The 12,606-nt window shown below is 45.0% G+C and overlaps 1 protein-coding gene across 5 annotated transcripts in view; it reads right to left on the bottom strand.

Annotated features, from left to right (window-relative positions):
* DOCK10 (dedicator of cytokinesis 10) overlaps positions 1 to 12,606 on the bottom strand; it is a 341,015-nt gene that overhangs the window by 156,857 nt on the left and 171,552 nt on the right. For all 5 annotated transcript variants that reach the window (XM_083177979.1, XM_083177977.1, XM_083177976.1 and 2 more), the window contains 4 exons: positions 6,658 to 6,841; positions 5,088 to 5,176; positions 2,426 to 2,509; positions 1,950 to 2,093 (listed from right to left, as the gene is read on the bottom strand). In XM_083177979.1, coding sequence (XP_083034105.1) covers positions 1,950 to 2,093; positions 2,426 to 2,509; positions 5,088 to 5,176; positions 6,658 to 6,841 — 501 coding nt within the window. The remainder of the gene's footprint in view (positions 1 to 1,949; positions 2,094 to 2,425; positions 2,510 to 5,087; positions 5,177 to 6,657; positions 6,842 to 12,606) is intronic.

Below are 12,606 nucleotides of genomic sequence, written 5' to 3'. Positions count from 1 at the left end.
CAGGGGTAGAGGGAAAAAATGGAGGGAAGAAATGAAAATAAGGGGATCAAGACAGGTCAAGTTATTGTAAGAAACGGGAGATACTGTATATAAAATGCAGTATACGTCAATGGAAAGAATGTCACAGTAGAGGGGAGGGAGGACACCGGAGGAAGGGCCCAGGGGCTGCATACCCATCGATACCGTGAGACATTGATTCCACTATTTAGTGTGGTAGTGGATGGGACATTGCTAGTAGCCATTGGCTAGTAGCCAAGGGCCCCAAATCAGTTCAAATTTATGGGGACAGTCATGAAGGTAGTATGTCATTTTCTCCATGCTTGCGCTTGCGACAAACCAGGTGTAATTATTTAGAGCAGGAACAGTAGGAGTGGCAGGAGATTTCCAATTTTTGCTCTTCCACTTTTAAACCTAAGGGACATTAACCCTTTGAGTGTCTCTGTGAGAGATGCGCAAAATATCGGCTAAAAATGCCAGCATCGCTCACATTTGTTATATAAATTCAAATACAAAATGTTGTGTAAAAAAGATTAATTTCCTATATAAGGTAAACATTACAGGTCATTATGATGAATAAAAAGGTTTGCTTGGCAATTTTCACACCTATTTTGACAAATTCACTTGGCATTCAAAGGATTAAGCACATAGAAACATAGAATTTGATGGCAGATAAGAACCATTTGGCCCTTCTAGTCTTCCCATGTACAGACACTAGGGTTAAACGTATTCCTTGTTATGAGACAGTTAATCTACCAGCAAGTTTTTTTTATTTTGGGAGGAAAATTGAGTACCTGGAGGCAACCGACACAAGAAGGGGAGAATATACAAACGCTACATAATTAGGGAATCAGACCCATAACCTCAGAGCTCTGAGGCAGTAATGCTAACCATTACACCTTCTGTGCATTCCTAAAGGACAACCATGGAAAGCCCTTAGAAGATTTAAGTTTACCAGTATTTATCATAAAAAATCACAGCCAATCTATGGGGACATTTAGAGGTTGACACATTTGCGTCAAAAGTAATGTAAAATTCAATTCCTATTTTAACATTTTGTCCTTTCCAATACCCGTCCCCAGTGTCTGTAGAGGTGAAATAAAGTTATATTATAGAATTCAGTATTTTTACAGTATGTATCACTACTGGTTACAGTAAGCCCTGGCATCTACAAACTGTTTGTGTATTCTAGAGGTGTCTATATATGAAGCACAAAGTGGGACAGATTGAGAGACTCACTCGCACACTGTAACACATTTTAAATGAATCAACACCGTCTCCTGTTGAGTATTAAAATATTATTGTTACTAAGATACATTTTTTATCAAAAAGAGACATCCCATGAGGCGAGCCTCATAGGACCGGCGAGCCAAGAGGGGATGTTTGGCGCAATGGCAGCAATATTGGAAGAGGACAGATCTTTATGTTCCCATTGATGTTTGTGTATCTTTTCCTTGTGTTGAATGTATGTATTTGACTCATATGGCAAATGCAATGTATTGGTGTTATACAGCCCATGTCTGGCGAATGCCAGGATTATGGACGCTACATCCATTGCCATAATAAATTTTTTAAATACATAATTTGTGATCAAATGTAAATCTGAAAATTCTTGAGCTCTCTTTAAACTTTCTAAAAGATATGTTGCCTCTCAATTTTCAACTGCACCATCTAGAAAAGATATCGGTAAAAATATAAAATGTGGAAAATAACGTTTCACTAGAACGTACTATTAACTTTTTCCTTTCCTGATGTCTAAGCTTCGAGATCTGCTTTCACTCATCGGTCTGTAAAACCTTGTCTGGATAGCAACTACAATCTATACACAGGACATTGTAATGGAGCTATCACATCATGAAAAGTCTTGTCGTAACTCAAGCCCCACTACTCAATACTGCAGATGGGTCTATTTTCTGCGACGGAAGAAGAGTGTTTTGTTTAATACCACGTACATTTGTTACTGGTTCACTGTCATTCTCTCTGACGCAGGCCTGAAGATTCAGACTGAGAGATTTACACATTATTATAATCTTCTTAGCTGTCTTTTCCTCAAATGGTTTCATCACAGAGTCACTTGCCGAATTCTGCTTGGTTACCTTAAAATATAAAACCAAAGAGATTTACTGTGAAAGAACATGGCTTCTGTTCCACACACATATGTAACATATATAAAGCCCTAATGATTATGGGGCTGCTACCAATACCATGGGGGTCATTGATGAGCAATGGTGCACAGGTTACTGTTCAAGAAAATAATCTGTAACCCATGAGAACAATACACAGCTTCATATCTATAAAGCTTTCTTTGTGCTGGTTTACTGACAGTTGGCAATGAGCACAGATTATAATATATTACATACATACAGTACAGAAGTAATACAGCTGGAAACGTACATGTACTGGTAATAAGCATTGCTGGGTTACTTACACATAAATCGGGATCTAAAGAGAACAGATTGTGTCGCTCCAAATTCCTAGCCACACTGATGCACTCTTCAGTCTCTGAAAGGTACTGGATAAAGATGGGCATTGTAGTATAGATATGGTTCAGTATACAGGTACAGGTCTGGCAATAACAGGCTTATTATTAAAGTTATAAGGAAAAATAATATATTTGTGCTTCTTGCTACAATAGGACTGGATTATAGCAAAATCATCTTAAATTCATAGTTGAAAACTCCACGCACGGATGGTGAAGCTGGTTATGCACTGAGGTGTATTATGGGTACTTATATATTAGCAGGGCGCCCAATTATGATACGTGCGGCACCGTAGGGAAATCGCATCATATCGCATGCGATGCGGTTTTCCTATGTAATTTATTCACTGCTCTCTGTCCTTGGGCAGTGAGATGAGATCGCATCGCATCTGATTGCACCACACTTAAAATCGCATGCAATCGCATGCGATTTATAGGGTGCGATGCCATTTAATGTACTATACACTAATGGGATTTAGGCACACCCCCACTATCCACGCCACCCCGTGGATATATAGTGCGGTGAGCGCAGCGAGCCACCGAGCCTGAAGCGTGGCGATCGGACGCGGAACACATGTAACGTAATCTGCGTCCCCTTGCGGGGCTCGCTACGCTTCGGGCGGTGCGATCTCATCGCACCGCCCAAGGCCAGAGAGCAGTGAATAAATTACATCGGAAAATCGTATAGCAAAAATCGCATGCGATGCGATGCAATTTTCTTACTCAGAATCGCCCACTTTGCTATTAAATGCAGCAGGAGGTGCCTGTAGGAAATAGACAATCCCTGCATGTGTCTGTGATCCAAGTGTTGTGTCTGAAGACGCAGCATCGGATTACCATGGTGAAAATCTGGACCACTTATCGTATCCCCCAGCCTGTCTGCTTAAATAGCCAGGTCCAAGAAATCTGCAGACACAGCACACCCCTGAATGCAGTATTCCCCATCCCCCCGTTGCGGCTCTTCACGATCAATGTACTACACAATATTTGTAACGTCAAGAGGAAATCTAGTCAAAACATAATATTGAATAGTGGTGGGAATGAGTGCCCGGAGCTATTTAATTAGACTTGAATTTCTGCTCAGATCCTTCTGAGTTGCAAACAGCAATTGGACAAACTAGTGATGTGATGAGTTGCGGGTCTATTGCCCACACTAACAGCATTGCACCATTGCACACACAGCCCACTTTTAAAAGTGGCAGGTGGCACGTCCTCATTTGTAGAACGTTTCGCAGTGCGTCCCAGTCACCACCACCCCCAAACATCAATCATTCTGCGACTAAGTGATACTGTTAGCGATCACATGCATGAGCATGAGCAAAACGGGTCCTGTGTAAGCACAGATTCCCAACTATTGGACTTGTATTTATACAATACCATTTGCATACAAATCCAAATCAGGCCCTCTGCTGCTAATTTGAATAAGCAGTGCTTTTTTCCATGGAAAGTATTGGTTACTGTAAGTGTTTCTCTAGTCAATAGATTTGGTGGAATTGACCAGACTGGGGATACAAGCGTCAGACAAGTTTGCTAAATATACCAGCAACCACAGTAGAAAAACTTCCTGTTCCCAGCAAAAAAGATGCAATACACAGTCCATTGAGGACCACGGCAAAAAGAACCTCTGGTTCAAACAATTGAAAGTTATATATTTACAGCATACTGTATATAAAAAATTAATTTACTGTATGTAATACATACACTTGCTATCAGGGGTGTAGAGCTCAATAAAATGGCTAGGCATTTATTTTCTATTTTTTATTATTGTGCACATGAAGCATACCCTCCAACATTTTTAGTGCAGAAATCGGTACACATTCGGAAATGGGGCGTGGCCATGGATAAATGTATGCAGGAGAAGAGAGGGGGGGGGGGGCAAGCCATGTTGGAGGGTATGCAGTCAGACAGTCACAGTGTGCAGAAAGGTGGAATATGGCTCACAGAGACAGTCTCTGGATGATCAGTCTGTCTGCAGCTTGTCATCTCATATTACTAGTTACACTTGTGACTTACTGGTGCGCTGAGCTCCAGGTCCAGGGTCTCACACTCAAGTCTCCAGGATATCCCCTCCTCATGCGCGCCCCGGCTCGAGTCTGGCAGCCACACCGCGCTACTGACGCCGGCCTGCCTGCCTCTGCCTCACTGTCCTTTCACGCCCTGAGCATGCGCAGACAGTGAGGCAGGGCAGTACAGACGTCTCCCATCCATCCCCTGAGCACCAGACTGTGCACAGGGTGCGGCGCTGGTGAGGCAGTGACGTCATGCAATGCCCGCCGGCGCCGCAAGGGACACTTGGGAGCCGGAACCAGGAGGGGAGAGCCGGGCACCAGGAGAAAACAATTTAAAAATCGGTAATTCGGTACAAAATTATTTTGCCGGTACAGTACTTTTAAAAAACGGTACTGTACCGGCAAAATCGGTACAGTTGGAGGGTATGCATGAAGTGGTACATTTAATATGATGGGAGTTCTATTGAAGTGTGGATGTTGCTATGACAACCAATCAGATTCTATCTATTATCGTCTAGAAGGTGCTAAATAATTCAAAAGTAGAATCTGATTGGTTGCTATGGGCAACATCCCCCAATTTGTTGCTAGTGGTTACGTCTCACCTTTGCCAGGTCAGGGTGCAATGTGTTATCAGCACAGTCGGCTTCCTCTTGTTGAGTCTCTAAGTTCAGTATAGATTCTCCTGGATCACCTGGGGAATACATTGTAGTAAACATCTTACCTTGGGCCAGATTCTCTAAGCTTCAAAGTGATAAAATGAAGAGTGATAAACAGCCGGCCAATCAGCTCCTACCTGCCATGTCACAGACTGTGTTTGAAAAATGTCAGACAGGAGCTGATTGGCTGGCTGTTTATCACTCTCCACTTTATCACTTTTGAAGCTTAGAGAATCTGGCCCCTTATCAGCACCTTATGCTTTAATTTAATACTATTACTCTGATACAACATATTTCACTTAAATTCAGAAGGTGGAATTTATTCAGTGCAATGTGACACAATGTCCGATTGTGCACATTGCCACCATTACAATACACAGCTTTTGCTAATGTTCTCTTGCACCTCTAATTAGTAAAGATGGTGGTCGCGATATGTCTTCACGCTTTGCAGCCATTGAACTGGCCCGAATTCTGACAGACATTCTCGCATACTGTATATGGGAGCAGATGTATTAAGCCTGGGTGAAGTGATAACGTGGAAGGTGATAACGCAGCAGCCAGTCAGCTACTGTCATGTTTCAAATCCAGCCTGCAACTTGACAGTGAGGAACTTATTGGCTGGTGCATTATCACCTTCCGCTTTATCACTTCTCCAGATTTAATACATCAGCCCCATGGCAATTTAGCTGCAGACTGGCACCTGCCCATCAACCGTATAGCAAGGTTGTCCTAATGCTCCGTGTTCACCACCCCTGAATGCACGTATGCCCTCTCCCCCCAGTTGCGGCTCTTCACATCCAATATACCAAACAATATTTGTACCCTGAAGAGGGAATTTGGTCAAACGTGATATTGAATTTCGGTGGGAATGAGTGTCTGGAGCTATTCAATAGCCGTGAATTTCTGCTCAGATCCTTCGGACTTGCAAACAGCAATTGGACAAAACTAGTGGCGTGATGAGTTGCGGGTCTATTGCCCACACTAACAACATTGCACCTGGCACTTGTCGGAGAATGCTGTTTACTGCGACTAAACGCATTCTTTAGACACAGTAACCTGCAAATCCCGACTTAAGTGCCCGGTGCAATGCAGACAATTGAATAGCTCCACACACACACATCACCAGCGTTTTTAAATATGGCCATTAATTTAATTCTTACACTAATTTGGCAGTTTACTCTGCCCCCGGTTTTGGAACTGACTCTCTGGTGCTGAGGTTCTTTCATAGCTAGCTGGTGTCTAAAGATCTGTGTATATGCCTGGTCAGATTTGGGAATGCGATGTCAGTCATAGTGCCCCAATACAACCATATTACTGTTATATTGGTGGCTGTGCTATAATCTCCAGCCTTTTGGAGGCTGATTGACTGGGTAGCACATCTACACTGGATTGTGATTTAGGAAGTTTTCTTGAAATATTGCGCAGAGAAATAACGAAGTGTCACTGCCGTATGACCTGCAGAACACAGATTCTTGATGTTGAGAATATTTCGATTGAATATAAATATTTTTTGTACCAAGTTTCTGATCAGATAAATCTGCACTTCTCCTCTCTGGAACGGTTCCCTCTGGATTTATTTGTAAGATTTTGTTGAGCGTGGAAATCCAGTCATCCATATCCTGCTCGGTTTCAGCTGCCAGCACAAAGTATGTCAGATCATTCATTTTCAGCTCAAAGGCATGCTTCCTAAGCTGTTTATTCTGATGCAAAGGGAAAGGGGAAAGTCAGACCATTCCCAAATTAGACGTGGAATACTATAACAATACTGGAAGGCTTTTTTTAAAAATGACAAAAGGATCTACAATAATTGTATTTCTGACTTTCTAAGAAACAATGGACTTTGAGGGATATAATTTCATCTATATGAAATATCTTCTAACAGAACTCTAGCACAATAACCTATGGCAAACAATTAGCAATCATCATCTAGTACAAATAATAGCATAGTGGCCACACACGCTGTGATAACGGGGGAACTGTCCAAAACCAGACACAATGCCAAATAATGAATATATCAAAAATAGATAGTGACAGGCTACCTAATACATTTCAGGGGCTGCATGATTGGCCCAGTGGCATAACTATAAATTTTGCTGCCCCCTGCCAAAAAAATTGTGGCACCCTCCTCCCCCCCAGGAATCCTCTCCAGCGTGTTTTCCCAGTGTGTGATGTGATGACGTAACATGCATAACGGAGAAGCTGAAGCAGGATAGAGGAAGAGAGACCAGCATACACTGCTGCTTCCCTTGGCTCCGACGCATCCCAGGCCGCCCTAGCACACCCATCCGCCCGCCTATCCTGTACACAGTAGCCAATAGCCGGCTCTGTGTACAGTCAATTGAATCAGTGGAGGGATTTTTCATCTCTGCCATGGCCGCACCCGCGCTGCGGCTGACTAGCCTAAGGTGCTCAGCCAGTGGGCAGCGGCAGAAGGCAGCATGCATATCAGTGCGTTGAGTGGGTGCCGGCGCCCACACAGACCCCACTGTGGCTTGCTCCCCCAAGCGGCAGCTGGGGCTGCCTTACAGTAGCTACGCCACTGATTGGCCCCCTGACCCTCAATAAAGCAATCTATTACATTTACTCTCAGGTATAAGTTAAATAAAAACATTCAATAATAGTTATCTGTAATAACAAATAAATGAAAGAAGTGTGAAGGCCTCCATACACTAGTGTGAGGTATCGAATGTGAACCTCGCCTGCAATATGCCAGCAACTGACAAGGCAGCCGGATCAACTGGAATACATCATATGCGGTCCTATTGGTTGCAATGTATCAATGCGATCCTATTAACCACTCCGAATCTGACCTGATGGGCTCGGTACCACGCATCAGATCGTAATCGGTAGAAAATGTCATATGATTTGACACTTTTCACACGATTTATGGTCCCGATGAGTCAAAATCGTGTGAAAAGGGCCCAAATCCCACTAGTTTATAGGCACTTTTACAAGCTTTATGAAACACATATGACAACAAAATCGGAAGGAGGTATAGGACACAAATTAAGTCACAGAGGGGCATATGGTCTTAGGGTTCCAGGTTGCCCGGTGGCCCATCACTGTTTCAGGTCTTTTTGGAAAACGGTGTTACAAAATGACCGTTATTTTGATTGGGATCATGGTTTTCAGGTAGAGAAACTGGACTGGCCCTTGTGTGTCAGCCATTAGGACACTGGTGCACCAGCACACGGGAATCCAGCTCTTATCTGCTGTATTTGCATTTACTAGTCACACTACTTATGATACGACAATGTTATCATGCAGCAAACATTTCTGCTGTATTCTAAGCTACGGGGGGCCAACTCAGGGATGCATACAAATTGCCCATAATGACGCAACGTATTCACAATAAGTTGGTTGTACTGCAGAGTGCGTCCTTATGATGGACTTGCCAGGAAGGTCACAATGCAAATATGTATACAAATTTATTGAGAAGCAGTGAGCATTTGTGGGAGGTAACAGGCGGTGGTGTCTGAAACGCAGGAGTGTCAAGAGGTTTTGGAGGCATGCCGGTCTGTAACTGTGTGGCTGTACGCAGTGGTAAAGGCTCCCGTAGCTTACTTTACTCTCAGTATCAAACCCTGCGTCATCAGCATATTATCGCAGATCCGCAGCAACAGAATACACAGTTGGGAATGTAACTGGATAGACCTTTGAATCTGGCCCTCAATGCTAACATGCACCTGTGGTCAGAGTTGTGTGCATCTATGTGTCTTTACTGGCTTCATCTAAAAGCTCATTCAAATAGCCGCCATTAATATTAGTGCACACTTATATCAGCTCTGTATCTATATCAGCAGCAGCATGCTATCTGTCTGATATCAGATCTCGATAAAGGACCCAGACCGGGTTTGAAACGCGTCGGTGGATTCGAGGTACAGAGACGGCTCTGAGAACATCTTACCATAGCAACACTGATTCCTGTGTGTGCCCGCACCATCACCTGTGATCTGCATGCTCATTTTGATAAATACCCACAGAACCCTCTCTTTGCACTCGTCACTTTATTGCCATTGTTATGTGCATGTGTTTTCATGTGATGAATTGATAGCCTATTTTTGGAACTGCTGTACATTTTAAAGTGTGTGTGTTATATTAAACTGTTATGCACTATGAGAATATATGTTTTCTTGCATGTACTAGTTCATGGTAAAACATGAATAAAGGATAAGAGAACATTTTGTGCATTAACTTTCGTTTTAAGAACAAAAACACATGGGAAACTATAAGCGAAGTATCATTCCTCCTTTTTAAATATCTAGCGCTGGTGAAGGTTAATTCCATCTTTGTTTAAATTGTTCTGATATCAGATCTAATTACCCACTCTCAACACACACACACTTATTATACATGCAAATGCCCCATTACTGCAGTGCTGTAAGGAGGGGTGTGCAGGCGGTGTGGCCGCACTTTGTGGAACAGTCTAGGAATGGTACCAGCAGTACTTGCCCTCAACTGCATGCTGCCTCCATCTCCGAATACCGGCTTCTCGCACTATTTGGGGAGAGACGCTATGCCTTCTCCCCAAGTGCCATACAAGCTTGATGCATCTGCCAGACACCCTGAGCTGCAGTTAGTGAGCAGGCCCAATGAGACCTACCAACACATCCAGGGAGCGGGAAAAACACAGGCTTAATCTGCCTTTTGGCTAAGATTAAGTGTAGTATCTGTTCTTGTCAGTGGGTTTGGACCAGCCCCTGGCAGAGAATAGAGAAAGGCCGGACTAAGCACCTTGCTACTATGCTGAGGAAGCCTGAGAGCCTCATGTTCTGGGCAGGTGCAAGGTTTTGGCTGAGTATCTACACCCTGCTGGGGGAGGGAATACCATTCCAATGGTAGAGAGGGGAGAAGCATTGGGCTGAGTAGTTGGTGCTCTTCTTCGGGGTTTTATAGCCTCTGAGGGAGAGTCACTCGACAAGCCCGGTCTAGTATCCACTCCCATGAAGCAGGGAAAAGCTGGAACCAAACAGATTGCTCTCTGGCTTGGGGGTTTGCAAGTCGCCCTCAGTCAGAAAGACAGCGAAAAGCCCAGCCTAGTACTCAATCCCTGGGAGAGGTGAAACGTTGGGACTGAGTAGGTGTTTTCTTCTTCTTCAGTTGGTCTTTCTCTTTCAATGGTCCTGGTGACACAGCTCAACACTGGGATGTAGGAGGGTCCGAAGGAGCCAGGCACCTATCCTAAAGCTTTAGAGGGTAGGCTCCTCCCCTACTGCATCCCTGGACTCTTCAGTTCGTGTTAGGTGCCCACTGGAGTGGGTGCTATTCTAAAGGGCTGCAGGAGCAGCCGAAGAATTAGAGTAGTTAGGGGATTTTTATTGTTTTATTAACTTTCACCCTAGCTAGGTAGGCACAGTGTGAGGATTCTCATAGTGAATCCTCACACTGCTAGCGCAGCAGGAGCTGACAGAAGCGCGTCCTGTCAGCTCACTGTGCACAGGGGAGACACTGTCTGGTCTCCCTGTGCAGCGCTTATAGCCTTTTCTAAAAGGCTGCCTGGGCTCCGGAGTATCCTGAAACCGGCTCCACATTTAGGTGGGGATCATGGGGGACAGGCGCTCCGTGATGGCGGCGGCCATTTTATGCGGAGCTTACACGCTGAGCTCCTAGATGAGAGGACAGCAGCGTTGTGACAGGCATGTTCCAAGTGATCCCCAGTCGAGGGGGAGACACTGGAACTAGGAAATCCTACCTGAGGAGCGGCTGGCTGGGGGTGGTTGGCGCCAAAAGGTCACGGACCCCGCAGCAGCAGGGACCTGTGGTCTCTTCCTTCACTCTGACTTTGGCGCCTTTCAGAACGCTTGCAGCGGAGCTGAGCTGGCTTACTGATCCTGGCAGAGTGACTTGGATTTCCTGGGCATCGCTTCCCCGCAGTTGAAACCAACAGACAGATAAGTGATTGGGTGCATTGCCTCTGTATAAACGCTTGTACATTGTTTGCACTGTGTATACTGATATATATACATTTATCACTTGCATCATGTCTGAGCATCAGGCTGTGGTTTTGGGGGAGGGAGCCCTTAGTGCACTGAGCGCGTGCAATGTTTGCACACAAAAGTTTGTCCCTGAGCAGATGGCCAATGGGGGCTTATGTATTACTTGCGCTGATGTGAGACCCATGGGCAGTGAACCCCATAGGGCAGAGCATATGGAACCTGCGTGGGCCAGGGCCCTAGGCAGGTCAGTTAACGCTTTGGTGCAGCTTTTGGACAGGCAGAGTGATGGGCTGGTAGAATCACAGAGACCTATGCCATCATCTCAGCAGTCGTCTGGCTCCTTGCCTCTTACCCAGGCAGATCCTGCGCTGATTCAGGTGATGCAGGATACTGCTAAAGGGATCAACAGGTTCAGTGAAATGCTGGACAAAATGGATGATGTGGCAGGGACCCCTAGAAGGTCTTATGCTTTAACTACTGTGGTAGATGAGGAGGAAGGAGAGTATACTGACATCCCCTGGGATCAGGGTGATGATGTGGAAGAGAACTCTGCTGCTGGTATAGAGGATCTCATTGTAGCTGTGAAGCAGGCTTTAAAGCTGTCTGTGGAGGATAAGACTCCTGTTAAAGGTGTTTTTAAGCGACAGCGGAAGGAGGCTGTTACTTTTCCTTCAGATGAGGGGTTACAGGAATTGTTAGAAGGGGCTTGGAAAACTCCTGATAAGAGGCTACAGATGCCTAAGCGATTCCTTAGTCTGTACCCCATGCCAGAGTCTCATGCGGAGCTCTGGGAAAAGGTCCCAGTTGTGGACGCTTCAGTGGCACGTTTGTCCAAGGCTACTGTATTACCAGTACAGGGCGGTGCAGCTTTCAAAGATTCTGTGGATAAAAAGCTGGAGGGTAACCTCAAGGCTATCTTTGAAGGGGTGGGGTTTACCTTACGGCCCCTTATTGCTTCAGCCTGGGTCTCTAAGGCCATGATAGAGTGGGCTGGTGAATTATGCACCATGCTGCAGGCTGACCCTGGTGCGTTACTGCTTGCAGAAAAGATTAAGGCAGCTGCGGAATATGCAGTGGAAGCAGAGGAGGAAGCTATTAAAATGGCAACCAGAGTGTCCACAGTCTCCATTAATGCCAGGAGAGTGCTTTGGCTTAAAGCCTGGGAAGCAGACAATGAGTCCAAGAAGGCTCTGGAAACATTAGCCTTCAAAGGAAAGGTACTTTTTGGTACCGAATTAGAGGAGATTATAAAGCAGGCCACGGGCGGCAAAAGTACATTCCTGCCGGCCTCCTCAGCAAAGCAGACGTCCAGATTTTCTGCTTTTAAGCCGTCCTTTCGGCCCTCCCCTAGAGGTGGTGCGTCCTTTCGAGGACAGTCTTTCAGGGGAAGGTTTCAGTCCTCTAGAGGCAAGACACAAAAGTCAAAATTTGGCTCTTTTCACAAGAAGCCTGCCACAAAGGGAGAGGATAAACCCTCTGCATGACTGTCAGGGGCTTCGCCCGACAGTGACAAAAGTGGGGGGGCGTCT

The sequence above is a fragment of the Crinia signifera genome, chromosome 3 (genome assembly GCF_055691185.1).
Source record: "Crinia signifera chromosome 3, ASM5569118v1, whole genome shotgun sequence".
Classification (NCBI taxonomy): Eukaryota; Metazoa; Chordata; class Amphibia; order Anura; family Myobatrachidae; genus Crinia; species Crinia signifera.
This window is presented reverse-complemented; position numbering and strand designations above follow the sequence as displayed.